Source organism: Psammomys obesus, unplaced genomic scaffold, assembly GCF_907164565.1.
Source record: "Psammomys obesus unplaced genomic scaffold, mPsaObe1.curated_primary_1811, whole genome shotgun sequence".
In the NCBI taxonomy this organism is placed as follows: domain Eukaryota; kingdom Metazoa; phylum Chordata; class Mammalia; order Rodentia; family Muridae; genus Psammomys; species Psammomys obesus.
This window is the reverse complement of record NW_026596109.1, coordinates 11,107,264-11,120,493: the sequence shown is the minus strand read 5'-3', so window position 1 is coordinate 11,120,493 and position 13,230 is coordinate 11,107,264. Positions and strand designations below refer to the sequence as shown.

The following is a 13,230-nucleotide window of genomic DNA, read 5'->3' as shown; positions in this document are numbered from 1 at the left end:
AAAAAAAAAAAAAAAAAAAAAACAAAACAACTCCTAATTCATGGAAAAAATCCTTGTGATATCATGAACTCAGCAAGTTCCCCTGTTTAAATCCACGGTTTGCTCAAGAATACCTGTAATAGTTCTTTTTAAGGCAGTTCTCACTCAGTTGCCTAGGATGTCCTGAAACACACTATGTAACCCAGGCTAGCCTGAAATTCTTAATATTCACACTTTGGCCTCTCAAGTGTTGAAACTACAGGCGACAGGCACTGTGCTCTGAGCTTTACAATGTTCTTGAACACTCACCTCCTGCAGAACTGGGATAACTGGTGGCTTTCTTTGCTGCAGAAAGTACAGCACCATAAGGATATAAGCGTAAGAGGACAAACTCCCCCGAGATGCATCTCCAATGTCGCAGCGCTGAGAAAGATAGTGATTACAAGCAAAAATTAATAGTCTCATTTCAAAATCCAACTCTAGTGCCAAGGCACGCAACACTTGACTTCTAACCTCTAAAGATGCAGGCAAAACATTTCATACACACAAGTTTTGTTACTACTGTTATTTTTGACAGCCCTAGCTAGCCTGGCACTCACTATATAGACTAGGCTGGTCTCTAACTCACAGAGGTCCACCTGCCTCTGCTTCCTGAGTACTGGGATTAAAAGCATTAACAACTCTTTAAAAGTATGTATACTACAAACTCTATAAAGAACAGTTAGGCAATATCAAAATAACAGAAGCAAATCAAATTTAATGACCTAGTATTTACCCTCCAAAAATGTGTAAAATAAAAAAGAAATCGGATTTTAAAATTGAAATAGTTATGATAACAAAACATGAAAAGTAAGTTTCTCAGTAAAGTTTAGGAGGAAAGTATTAGCACTATCCACACAAAGTAGTACATATCCACTTTGAATGAAAATAAAAGCTCAGTAGATTGGAACAATTGCTGTGAAAAGCCAGAGGGCCAGAGTTCAACCCTCCCAATTTCCACATAAAAGCTTCATAAGACTGTATGTACCTATGAACCCAGCACTAAACAGCAGACACAAAAAAATCCTGGGAGCTTGTCAATCAGCCACCTCTTTAAATTTTTATTTATTTATTTGTTTGTTTCCCAAGGCAGGGTTTCTCCTGGGAGCTTGTGGATCAGTTATCTTCCTTAATTCATTCTTTCTATGTATGTGTGTGTGTGTATGTATGTATGTATGTATGTATGTATGTATGTATGTATGTATCTATCTATCTATCTATCTTCCGGGACAGGGTTTCTATGTATGTATGTATGTATGTATGTATGTATGTATGTATGTATGTATGTATGTATGTATGTATGTATGTATGTATCTATCTATCTATCTATCTATCTATCTATCTATCTATCTTTCTATCTTTCTATCTATCTATCTTCCTTCCGGGACAGGGTTTCTCTGTGTAGCCTTGGCTCTCCTACACTCACTTTATAGACCAGGCTAGCCTGGAACTCACAGAGATCCTCCTGCCTCTGCCTCCCTGAGTACTTGGAAGCTATCTTTTTATAAAAGCTCAGGTACCAGCCAGGCATGGTAGTACAGGCAAAGGCAGAAGGATCTCTGTGCGTTCCAGGCCAGTCTAGTCTACACAGCAAGTTCCAGGACAGCTCTAGCTATTTAGTAAGACCCTATAACAACAACAACAACAACAAAAAAAAAAAAAATTAAAAACATAAATATATTAAAGAACTATATAATAAGAGTTCAGGTATATCTCAGGAGATTAAAACAGGAAGATCACCTGGGTTCAAGAAACACAGCAAGACCCTATCTTAGAGAAGGGAAAAAAGTAAATAATAAAAGTGATACTATCTTTCACAAGTCTAACATCAGTATGTTTCACTTTAACATCACAAGTACTACACCAGGACAGACAATTTCGCATCTTCGCAAGTACCTTAGCAAACACTTTCATAGTGTATCCCAAATACTGGACCCTAGGGTCAATAGCTGCGTAAGTAGCTAGCATTCTTGTGTTGTGTTGCGCCTGAAAAATAATTACATATTTAAAATCATTTAATATGTGTTAATTAAAATTACTAATCAGGTAAAAAGATACACTATACTGCAATTAGTATATCGAGATTTCAAACTGCCCACCAATTAGTCAAACAAACCAATTCTACTTGAAATTAGTATCAAAACAGTAAAATACTTTTTTCTTACATAGATCAGTTGAAAATTTTAAACAATAATCTGTCGATGTTTTTTAATTTAATAAGGGAAAGTGTGAACACAGTGCCACCACTATCACAAATTATACTGTCAGGTTTCCCCCATCTGTGGAAACTCCTGAGGTAGTCGGCATATCCACTGCACAATCTATGGGACCCTGCTATCTTCCTGCCGGAGCAGCGTGTCTGTCACCTTTTCAGACGACTAGTATCCGCCAACAACAAATATACTGCGAAGATCACAGGCACATTCACATTCACAACAGCCTTAAATCAAGTAACATCTCTCAGAATAAACCTAGCCAGAGAGGTGAGAGATTTCTACAGTGGGAACACCACACTAGACATGAAATCAATATTGTGAAAATTAATTTCTACAAAAAATCATGTACAGATTCAATGCAACCCAATGAAAATTTCCACTTCGTTCTTTACAGAAATAAACTATCCTGAACTTCATATGAAAACACAAAAGAACACAAGAGAGCCCAAAAAAAAAAAAAAACAAAACAAAACATCCTGAACAAAAATGTTACTGGAAGGATCCAGAACATAAGATAACACTACACAGCCATAAGGATAAAAACAATATAGTACTGGCACACGCTCACACACAAAGACATGTAGACCAATGGAACAAAAACTGAAGAGCCAAACATGAGTATGTCTAACTGTAACCATCTAATAGATGACAAGGATAAACTGGAGAGAAGACACCACCTTCAACAAATGGTGCTGGGAAAACTGGATGTCCATATGCAGAAGAGCAAAATAACGCCAGTCTCTGTCACCTTGCACAAACACTAACTCCAAGACCTAAACGTCTTATGCTACAACTACTAGTAGAGAACATAAGCAGTGCCTTACAGGATATGGGCATACGAGAGGACTTTCCCACTTGCCCAGGACATTGAGCCAAACACCGAGGCCTTCATAAATCTAAAAAGCTTCTGTGCACCTAAGAAATAAACAAGTGAAGAGAAAGCCCACAAGATGAGAGATTATTTGCCATCTGTAAATCTGACAAAAGATTAATATTTAGAACATATAAGGAATCCAAAATGTAGAAAAAAATCCATTCAAAAATGGGCTTGAGATCTGAACACAGAGTTCTTTTTGTTTGATTTGTTTGGTCTTTTGGTTTTTCAAGACAGGGTTTCTCTGTATAGCCTTGTCTGTCCTCAACCTTGCTCTGAAGACCAGGCTGGCATTAAACTCAAGAAATCTACCTGCCTCTGCCTCATCAGTGCTGGGGTTAAAGGTGTGAACCATCACAACAGGCTTAGAGAGTTCTTTTAAGAAATAAAAATAAAGGTGACCAAGAAATATTCCCCAAATGTTTACCAACCCTAAAAATTAGAAACACACAAACCAAAACAACTTTAGAATTTTTTGTTTTACCCCAGTCGAAATGGTAAAGATGAACAAAACAATCAAGAATAAAATAAATGCTGGAGAGAATGTGGGAACCTTCATCCTCTCCTGGTAGAAGTGCAAACTGGTACAGCCACTCTTGAAATCAACATGCAGATTTCCCTCAAAAACCCACCAGTAAATTTACCTTATAAGGCAGCTATACTTCTCCTTGGTATATGACCAAAGGATTCAACATGCCACTCCACAAATACTTGCTCACCCATGTTACTTGTTTCTCTATTGATACTAGATAGAACAAGTTATCAACAAAAATAGCCTTCAGCCAGGTGTAGTGGTGCACGTCTTTAACCACAGCTCTTGGGAGGCAGAGGCAGGTGGACCTCTGTGAGTTCAAGGCTAGCCTGTTTATAAAGACAGTCCAGGGAAGCCAGGGCTATTACACAGAGAAATTCTGCCTTGAGGAGAAAAAAAAAAAAAAAAAAATCCTTCAACTATTAAGTGAAAAATTAAAATGTAGTACATATACACGAGAGAATAGTATTCAGCTGTAATGAAAAATGAACTCCCTAAACCAGGCATGAAAAGCCCCCTTGATCTCTCTCTGGTCAGGGTTATCAAAGAGACTTCCAAAACACAGGCTACTGAAGCTGCCCTTGGTCACCTCCCAGAGGTTGATGGCAACCTTCTCAAGACATCGCGTTCTTCTGACAGAAAGTATCTGGAGAGCCAATCCAGTTCTGACCAGAAAACCTACTCCCCGAAGACTAGCTTTTGTGGTACCAGAAGACTCCATGCAAGCTTCCAAGGGAGAAAAGGACCCAATATTTCCATCCAGCTATGATGCCTATGAACTAAAATAATGACCATCATGACACCGTATGAAGGGTGCAGCAGTGGTACACATACCTTGACAGTACCCAATGTTTCTCTCATCAGACTTACAGCCAGCTCAACCAGAAGCCAATCAAAGCTGGTACTGGGGGCCAGTGAATTGAGGAATCTTAGAAGAAAACCCCGTTACTAAAGCAGCATAATTCCTAACTATATTCTAAATATTTATCTATCTACCCAGAGAAGATATAGGACTTACTCATCAAAGGAACATCTCCTTGTAACAAATGGTGAGCACTACAGAAAACCACAACAAATCAAACGTAGAGAAAAAGTAACCATGTGAATGAATTCCAGTCCTACCTGATCCACGTACAACACAACTCCTGAACCTAAGGCTCAGAAATCATAGCAGAAGCAGACACAGGAAGAGTTTAAGAGCCAGAGGAGCGGGACATTTGCTAGAAATGTCAGAGAAGCGACATCCGTGACATTTCATCAACATGGCCATCCGAACAAACCTGAACAGGACTATACCAACAGACACTTAACATGAAGGTGGGAAATCTCTACAGGCCAACTAAGGAATGCTAAGAACAGAGGAAATGGTCTTCCCCAGGGAAGACCCCAAACTGGTTATCTGAGACCAACTGATCAGCTCTGAAATCATATACATACAAGTAACTTTATACAACCTGAGCAGGCCGGACAGATAGACTGGAATATATATAAATATATATGTATAAACATATACATACACAGCAAAGAAAGAGACCATCAATTTGTGGAGAAAACAAGGGGGATAGAAAAAGGAGGAGGAAAGGAAGAGAGAAAAAAATGTAGGTATATTTTAATATCAAAAATATTAAAAACAATTTTTATTAAAAATACAAAGTACAATTCTACCTGGACCTACGATGAAAAACTTACCAGTGTGTTATATAAACTGATGTCACCCTCTAGTCCACTCCGTCTGTGTTCAAATTTTACGATAGGCACTTTGGCAGTAGTTATAGGCAGAATGTTTCTTAAACCTGAGGGTGGGGGAAACAAAAACTCAAGCAATTTAATTAATTTTTATAATGCTACAAAGTATTTTTTGTCATAAAGGTAAGATACAAAATTTTACCTGGATGCCTCTTAAGAATTTTTGCCAAATTTTCAATTATTTCCTTACAGTTTAATTTCTGGAAAAATAATTAAAAAAGTAAAATTCTTTTTTCCAACTGTAAATTATACTTTAACCAAAGCACTTAATACTAATAACTTAAAATGTTTAGTCATAATGAGCTGTATAACCTTGTGAACTAAGTAACAGCTAAAGACCCACATCACCAACATAAACCTGAGCCGGGCAGAAACGCAGACTCTCGGGCCTTTCTCCAGTCTAAGTGAGTTTGATCTGCACTCTAGGAAGATCACAAAGTCATTCACACCTGGACTGAAGTCTAAAGCATGCAAAGAGTAAAATGATTTTCAATATCAGACTTTTGTTTTAACAGAAAATTATCTATGATATCCATTCTTTGGGTTTTGAATGAGTGAATTTATTAAAACTATAAGAGGTAGGAGAAAAAGAATAACATAGAGAATTAAAATAAAAACAGGAGAGGAAAAAGAAGATGAAGGATCTAGCCGGTCTCCAGAGTGAGTTCTAGGACTACACAGAGAAACCCTTGACTGTACAGGGAAAAAAAAAAAAAGGAAAAAGAATAAAATACTAAGCAGGGAAAAAAAAAAAAAAAAAAAAAAAAAAAAAACAATACTAAGAGTGGTCGATCACCAGGCTGGAGAGGCGGCTCAGAGGTTAAGAGCACTGGCTGCTTTTCCAGAGGTCCTGAGTTCAATTCCCAGCAACCACATGGTGGCTCACAACCATCTATAGCGAAATATGGTGCCCTCTTCTGGCGTGCAGGTGTACATGCAGATAGAACAGTGTACACATAATAAATAAAATATATATACATTAAAAAAAAAAGTGTTCAATCAGATATAATCCAACAAAAACTACCAGAGAAGTCTGGGTAACCAAAACAGCAGGACCTGTTGAACACAGGTCCCAAGCAGAACGTCTATTCTGTTTACTTACTGTTTCACTGCTCTATACATTCAAAACAAAACAAAAGAGCACAGCTATTGTAAGTCATTCTCTCTACAAAACCAACTAGCGTGGTTGCAAGATATAGCTGTAAGATGCAACACTGTAATGATTAGGAACAAAAGCACTGAATTTAGACAAATCTACAATCAAATTCTGAAGGAAGTCTTAACTGTCTGCATGACTGATCCTTAACATCCCCCAGCCTCAGACTACTACTCTATGACCCAGCTCTACAGTCGCAACAGAGTAACATAGCCTGTGACTAAGCAGTCAGCAGTGCCAGGCAGTGGCAGAGAACGCCTTTAATACTAAAGCAGTTTTTCTTTTATTTCTTTTTTGCTCATGTTGTTAATGTTTGTTTGTTTGTTTATGTGAAGTGGGAACTCCAGGGCACAAATGGAGGTCAGAGGTCAACTTGCTGAAGTTAGTTCCCTCCTTGCACCATGCCGATACTAGGATCGAATTTAGGTAGTTAGGCTTAAAAACAAGCATCTTTACCTGCTGTACTATCTCAATAGTCCCCTATTTTGTCTTTCAAAGCATCAGTCTCATTTTGAAATGGAATAATTAATATCTCCCTCAATGTTGGTTAAAAATGAAAAAAAGATAAGCCTATACAGCAACTCAGTAAATATTAGTTTCCCATCCCACCCAAAATAAAGTTTCTAGCCTTCAACATTTATAATACTGCTTGAATGGAAAAGATATCAGTGGCCCCAAATTGTAATTTTTAAAAAATATAATCCATTTACAAATTAGACTACCTGTATTTTCTACTCACATACATAACATACGCACCAAGATTAATGCTTACTATCAAAGAGAAGTGCCACCTAGTTGGTTCTAATGAAAAACTAATTTCTTTACCAAATTCCTTACTAGACACTTGTAAGTCTCAAAGACCTAGCTGTTACATTAATATATGATGGACAGCTGGTCATGGTGGTGCACACCTTTAATCCCAGCACTCAGGAAGGCAGAGGCAGGCAGAGCGCTGTTGAGTTTGAGGCCAGCCTGGTCTACAAAACCAAAGCTACACAAAGAAACCATGCCTCAAAAAAATGATAGATAGATAGATAGACAGACAGACAGACAGACAGAAAAAAGCATGAATGGTAAATTTACTTATTTTAAGTCTGAATGTTTAACAAAACAGATTTACACCATAGCTGAGTCTGAGTATCTTCTAAAGTGATGTTAACGCTTTTGCATCTCAAACACTATTAGCACACTGATAAAAAAAAAAATGATATGATGTATAATAAATATCAGGCATAAAATTTTTAAAAATTCACCATTAAAGAAAAAATTTTAAAGCCCTTCCAAATACTAACTCTTACCTCTGCATTTTCATGGCCTTCCAGAGTCATACAAATATCCAGATCACTATCGCGGAATCCGAATCCATTCTTGGAAGAACCAAATAAGCACAGTCTTGCCTTTTCTAAGCTCAGGAGACAAGGCAATGAGTGCATCAGAGGGTCAGCTATCATCCACAAATTGAGGCACTAATTCCAAAACATCCAAGCCCAGGGCCTTTTGCCTAAGTTCTCACACCCAAGCAGCTGACTGCTTTTTCGTCAACATTTCCGAAATTCAACATGTCTACACTACCCACTTCGCTCAGACCTACTATTATTCCTATAATCCCATCTTCGTTTGTGAGAGACTATTAGATTACGTTAACTGACATAGAACCCACCTGTAATGTGAGGGATATGATTCCATGGACTTAATAAAAAGGAGAAACTGAGCTGAACATTCATCATTTCTGCTTTCCTAACTGGACACACTGTAACCATTTGTTTCCTGCTGCCATGAAACTCTAATCCCTGAAACTGTAAGCCAAAATAAATCCTTCCATCCTTTCTTAACATTAATTGCAAAGCCAGAAGAGAAGCAACTAATATACCAACTCTCAGCAAACAGTGTCATCATCTATTTAGATGCTCATGAGAAATGTATGTGATCCTTAGTACTTTGCTCGGGCAGCCTAAGTTATTACTAAGACCTTCAGCTTCTTCCCACTAAACTATCTACCACCTACTATTGTTCTTCAAAACCAGTATCAAAGCTTAAGCTCAATATCTGATGACTCATCTTTTAAAAGTAAACTAGTTCTTTCAGTGTAGCATTCAAAAACTTTTAAAGTACCACCTCAATATATAGGGTTAATTTTTCTAATTTACTAGATATAACTCATGTTAGTAATTCATTCTCATTTGAGAGTGCTTCACCAACACTCTCTCAAATGAGCTGTAACTTAAGGTTTAATTACACATTTAAATTTATTTCTTTATTAGTAGGGCATGCCAATGTGCACATGTAGACAGAAGACAATTTGTGTAGGGTGCATCTCGCCTTTCACTATGTCTGTTCCGAAAACTGGACTCAGATTACCAGACTTGGTGGCAAGTGCCTTTCTCTACTGAGCCATCTCGTTGGCCCTTAATACGTAGTTAGACAATAAATCACATACTGAAAACAACCCTTTTATGCATGTATTGACTAAATGTCAATGATAACTAAGAAGGATAAAAGGAGGTACAAGTGTTCACTTCAGAGCACATAAACCAATACTGGAATAATACAGACATAAGCAAGGCCTCTGTGCAAAGGTAAATTTGTAATGCAGTCCATGTATTTTTAATTTTTAAAACTTAATTTGTACATGTGTATATGTGTTAGAACTCATGTGGAGGGCAGAGAACAATTCATGGCAGTTGGTTGTCTCTGTCACCTTGTGGGTCTAAAGGATCATTGTCACTACTAGGCTGAGCATCTTTACCCAATGAGTTATCTCACTAGCCTAGGAGTTTCATATTTTTATGAGTTTTGCTTAATGTCTACTAAAATATTATTTAAAGTATTCTCAATATAAAAACTGTAAGTCGTGAGTCTTTATTGTTCAAATATACAATATATTCATAAAAAAGAGGCTATTATGATCAAATAAAACTGGATTTGAGTTTTATTTAAAAGGAAAAGGGCAGAATTATACTTGCTGGACCCCATCGCTTAGGCTAGATAGCTGCCCAGTGAGCAGCAGGGACAGGAGGCTTATCTATGCCTCCCAGTGGACTACAAATGTGAGTACACGTGCAAGAGCACGTGTGCATGCCTGCAGAGACCAAAAGAGTGTTGAACCATCTAGAGCTAGACACAGACAGACCCTGAGACACTAACGTGAGAACCGAATGGAGGTTTCCTGGAAGAAGTGTTCTCAGCCCCTGAGTCATCTTCCCAACCCCTGTGTCCTGTGTTTTTACACTGCTTCTGGGAATAAAAACTCAGGTCCTCATGCTTACAAAACAAACACTTATCAAGTGAGCCATTATATTTATATAACTATATAAATATATGCCTTATATATTTATATAACCATAAATAACCTTTCCTAAAAATATTTGATCATAAAATTCTTGATTCTCTATGCTCCTGCTAAAAAACTGTCCTGCTATTTTGGAGCAAAAGCCTTCAGAGCATGCCCGGCTTCCTTCTGTCCTCGCCTTCACACACACTGCAGCAATTCCTATCAGTTTTCCCAACACTAAGCACTTACTCCACCACTGGTGAGCTTCACCTGCACTACGTCAGAGCTCTCTGCAACGTTCTCGCTTGTACTTTTAGAACAGTGCTGTAGCTGTAGTGTTTACTGAGATCCTATCATTTAAAATTCTACATAGCTCTTACTAAAAGTCCTTCTACCAACGTCCAGAAGGTTCTAATGTTATAATCTTTAGGCTATCTTTATGAGCTCTTCTATTACAACCTATCTTGCACATTGGACACAATCACACTAGCCTCCCAATTGGTCTTTAAACATGTCAGATATAATCGAAGTCTTAGTATCGACCCTTTCTTTCCATAATGATCTCTCCCTGGAAATGTGTGCAATTTGTTCCTTCATATGTGCGGATCAACTTAAATGCTGCCTCATGAGATTTACTATACAAGCTATCACTTCTTTTATCCCCAAGCGTTTACTATTTATTAATATATTTATATTTATTTCACCTGACTGCTATACCCTCTTACATATACTCAGGAGAGCAGCATTTAGTGATACAGCCACAGAAACTAGAAAAGTACTTATCATATAACAGTTGATAAACATTTTAAATCAATCAAACTCAAAGCCATGTGATTACAGAAACAACAGCCAACGTTTAGCCTGTGACATACCATCATATTCTTTTTGAATAAATTTTTCCAACCCAATTAAAATTTGTTCCCTGTTGTGTTGTTCAGAGCAAGGCGGTGATAATTCATCTATATTAAAAAAAAAAAAAAAGGAAACATTAAAAGAATAGATTATAAAATTTCTTCAGGTTTTCAACCTTAAAATTTTTACTCTCAAATATTTTCACTATTTACTTTTATGATGGTAAAACCATAAATGACACTAGAGAAAGGGCAGGGAAACAGAAAAAAATTTAAATAATTTCCCCTATATTTCCCCATATTCATTTACCTTTTGAAACTAATTAATACTGTTTTCATCAGACATTTAACTCTTTCCCACACCCACATTTTCCTCTATCTCACAGTGTTCAGTTACCAAAGCACCCACTTAAAAAAAAAAATCCTATTTTCCCTATAAACTATTCAACCTCCCTGTAGTCTTGACACCTCACCTTAATTTAACCTATTTACTATATCAAATTGCCTGCCAAAGACTAGCAAATGATTTTCTGATGTTCTTAAAGTTTTCCAGTCTTCATTTACATTCCTTTTCCATTCCCAACAGGATCATACAAATGTCTTAAGCACACTGTCTCCTCACCCCATCTCTAAAGACTCATACCCAAAATTCTGTAGTACCAGAAATAATGCATTTACTTAAATCAGTATTTATTTTTATAAATGGAAATGTATCAGGCTAGAGTGATGGCTCTGTGGTTAAGAGCACTGGCTACAGGCCGAAGAGATGACTTGGAGGTTAGGAGCACTGGCACCTTTTCCAGAGGTCCTGAGTTCAATTCCCAGCAACCACATGGTGGCTCCCAACCACCTGTAATGGGATCTGACGCCCTCTTCTGGCGTGCAGGCGCACATGCAGACAGAGCACTCAGACATAAAATAAGTAAACAACTCTTTAAGAGCACTAGCTACTATTCCATAGGACTGAGGGTCAATCCCAACCACCCAGATGGCTCACAAGTGTCTGTAACTCAAGTTCCAGGACATCCAACACCCTCTTCTGGCCTCTGAGGTCACTGAACACATTTGGTGTACAGACATGCTTGCAGGCAAAATACCCATAAAATATTTTTTTAAATAAAAATAGTAATAATAATAATAATAAAAAGGTAAATATGAGTACCATAGGGATGAGAAAAACTAGATGAAATACAGCGTTGGGGTTTTTGTTTTGTTTTTCTTTTTTTGGTTTGGGGCTATGAATCCTGTCCATCAAGAACAGGTGACATACATGCTATGGGTTGGTAGTTAAAGACATGATCTTAAACCAGATGCTATGGAGATGAAATGTTTAACAGGTATAACAATAGTATGAAGCCTTCCATTCACAGGAAACATGCCCTCGAAGAGGGGAAATACTAGGATCCTATCTACCTCCTCTTCCCCTCTGCACAGCAAGGCTGACAGGAATCATTCTGCTATACAATACACTTCTATTATATACTGCCTTGGCATAGGCACAAAGTGACAGAACCAAAAGGTCCTAGACTAAATACTCTCAAATTTGGAGCCAAAATGAACCTATTTTTCTTTTAGGTTGATTCCTCTAAAGTTTAGCTTAACATTATTAAATACCATCACAAAAGACCAGGGAATACTCCATCACCAAGAGTAAACCAAAGTGAACAAGAACAAAGTACAGATAATAAATATTTATGATTCCATGGAAACCCATTACTTTGAAAGCTAAACTAAAAAAATAAATAAATAAAACTGTTTTAAGGTCTACAACTTTTACAAAATGATATGAGATGACAAGATTTCAGGATGGAGTACAGATTGTGATGAAAGAATCTGTGCTATAAATGTATGAAAAGCCTTCACTCAAGGGCAAAGGTACTGAACCTCAGTGATTTGGAAAATGAATGTAAGCCTGGTCTACATAGTGAATGAGTTGCAGGACAGCCGGGGCTATAGAGACAAAAACAAAAACAAAAAAGTAACAATCTAAGAGAAAAAAAAATGCAATGAGTACAATCTGTAAGTTTAAGGCCAAAAGAAACTACATATAGACACTCAACTCTGATGAATGAAGTTGTTTCCAAAGAGTTTAGTTCAACAGTTCTGAGGCTGCTAATACAGCTGTGCTAAAACGCAACAATTAAGTACTTTTTAATACTAGACTGTAAGAAGCTGGTTTCTCCTTATGAAGAAGAGCAGAGAATGAAGAATGTAATGGTTCAGAATCAGAGATTCTCTGAAATGTTTAGAATCAGCTGACATAAATGACTGCATATAGAAAAAATTGTAGTAAGTATACACATACACACACCTACACCGGTTATTACTTACACATGTATTTTTTGCTCTAAAAGAGCGTAAAAGCAACAACAGTCCAATAATGTTAAGAATGCATAATGGGTGTAGTGGCACAAACTTTTAATCCCAGCACTCAGGAGGCAGAGGCAGGCAAATCTCAGAGTTGGGCTAGCCAAGGCTACATAGGAAGCCTGTCTCAAAAACAAAACAACAACGAAGTAGAGCACCTTGTACTCTCCTCTTGAATCCTAATACTATTCTCCAATGA

At 37.3% G+C, this 13,230-nt stretch overlaps 1 protein-coding gene across 8 annotated transcripts in view; it reads right to left on the bottom strand.

Moving 5' to 3' along the window:
- Window positions 1-13,230, bottom strand: part of Tut4 (terminal uridylyl transferase 4) — an 89,747-nt gene that overhangs the window by 37,743 nt on the left and 38,774 nt on the right. For all 8 annotated transcript variants that reach the window (XM_055628706.1, XM_055628707.1, XM_055628709.1 and 5 more), the window contains 6 exons: window positions 10,686-10,772; window positions 7,841-7,944; window positions 5,529-5,586; window positions 5,330-5,433; window positions 1,915-2,004; window positions 289-402 (listed from right to left, as the gene is read on the bottom strand). In XM_055628706.1, coding sequence (XP_055484681.1) covers window positions 289-402; window positions 1,915-2,004; window positions 5,330-5,433; window positions 5,529-5,586; window positions 7,841-7,944; window positions 10,686-10,772 — 557 coding nt within the window. The remainder of the gene's footprint in view (window positions 1-288; window positions 403-1,914; window positions 2,005-5,329; window positions 5,434-5,528; window positions 5,587-7,840; window positions 7,945-10,685; window positions 10,773-13,230) is intronic.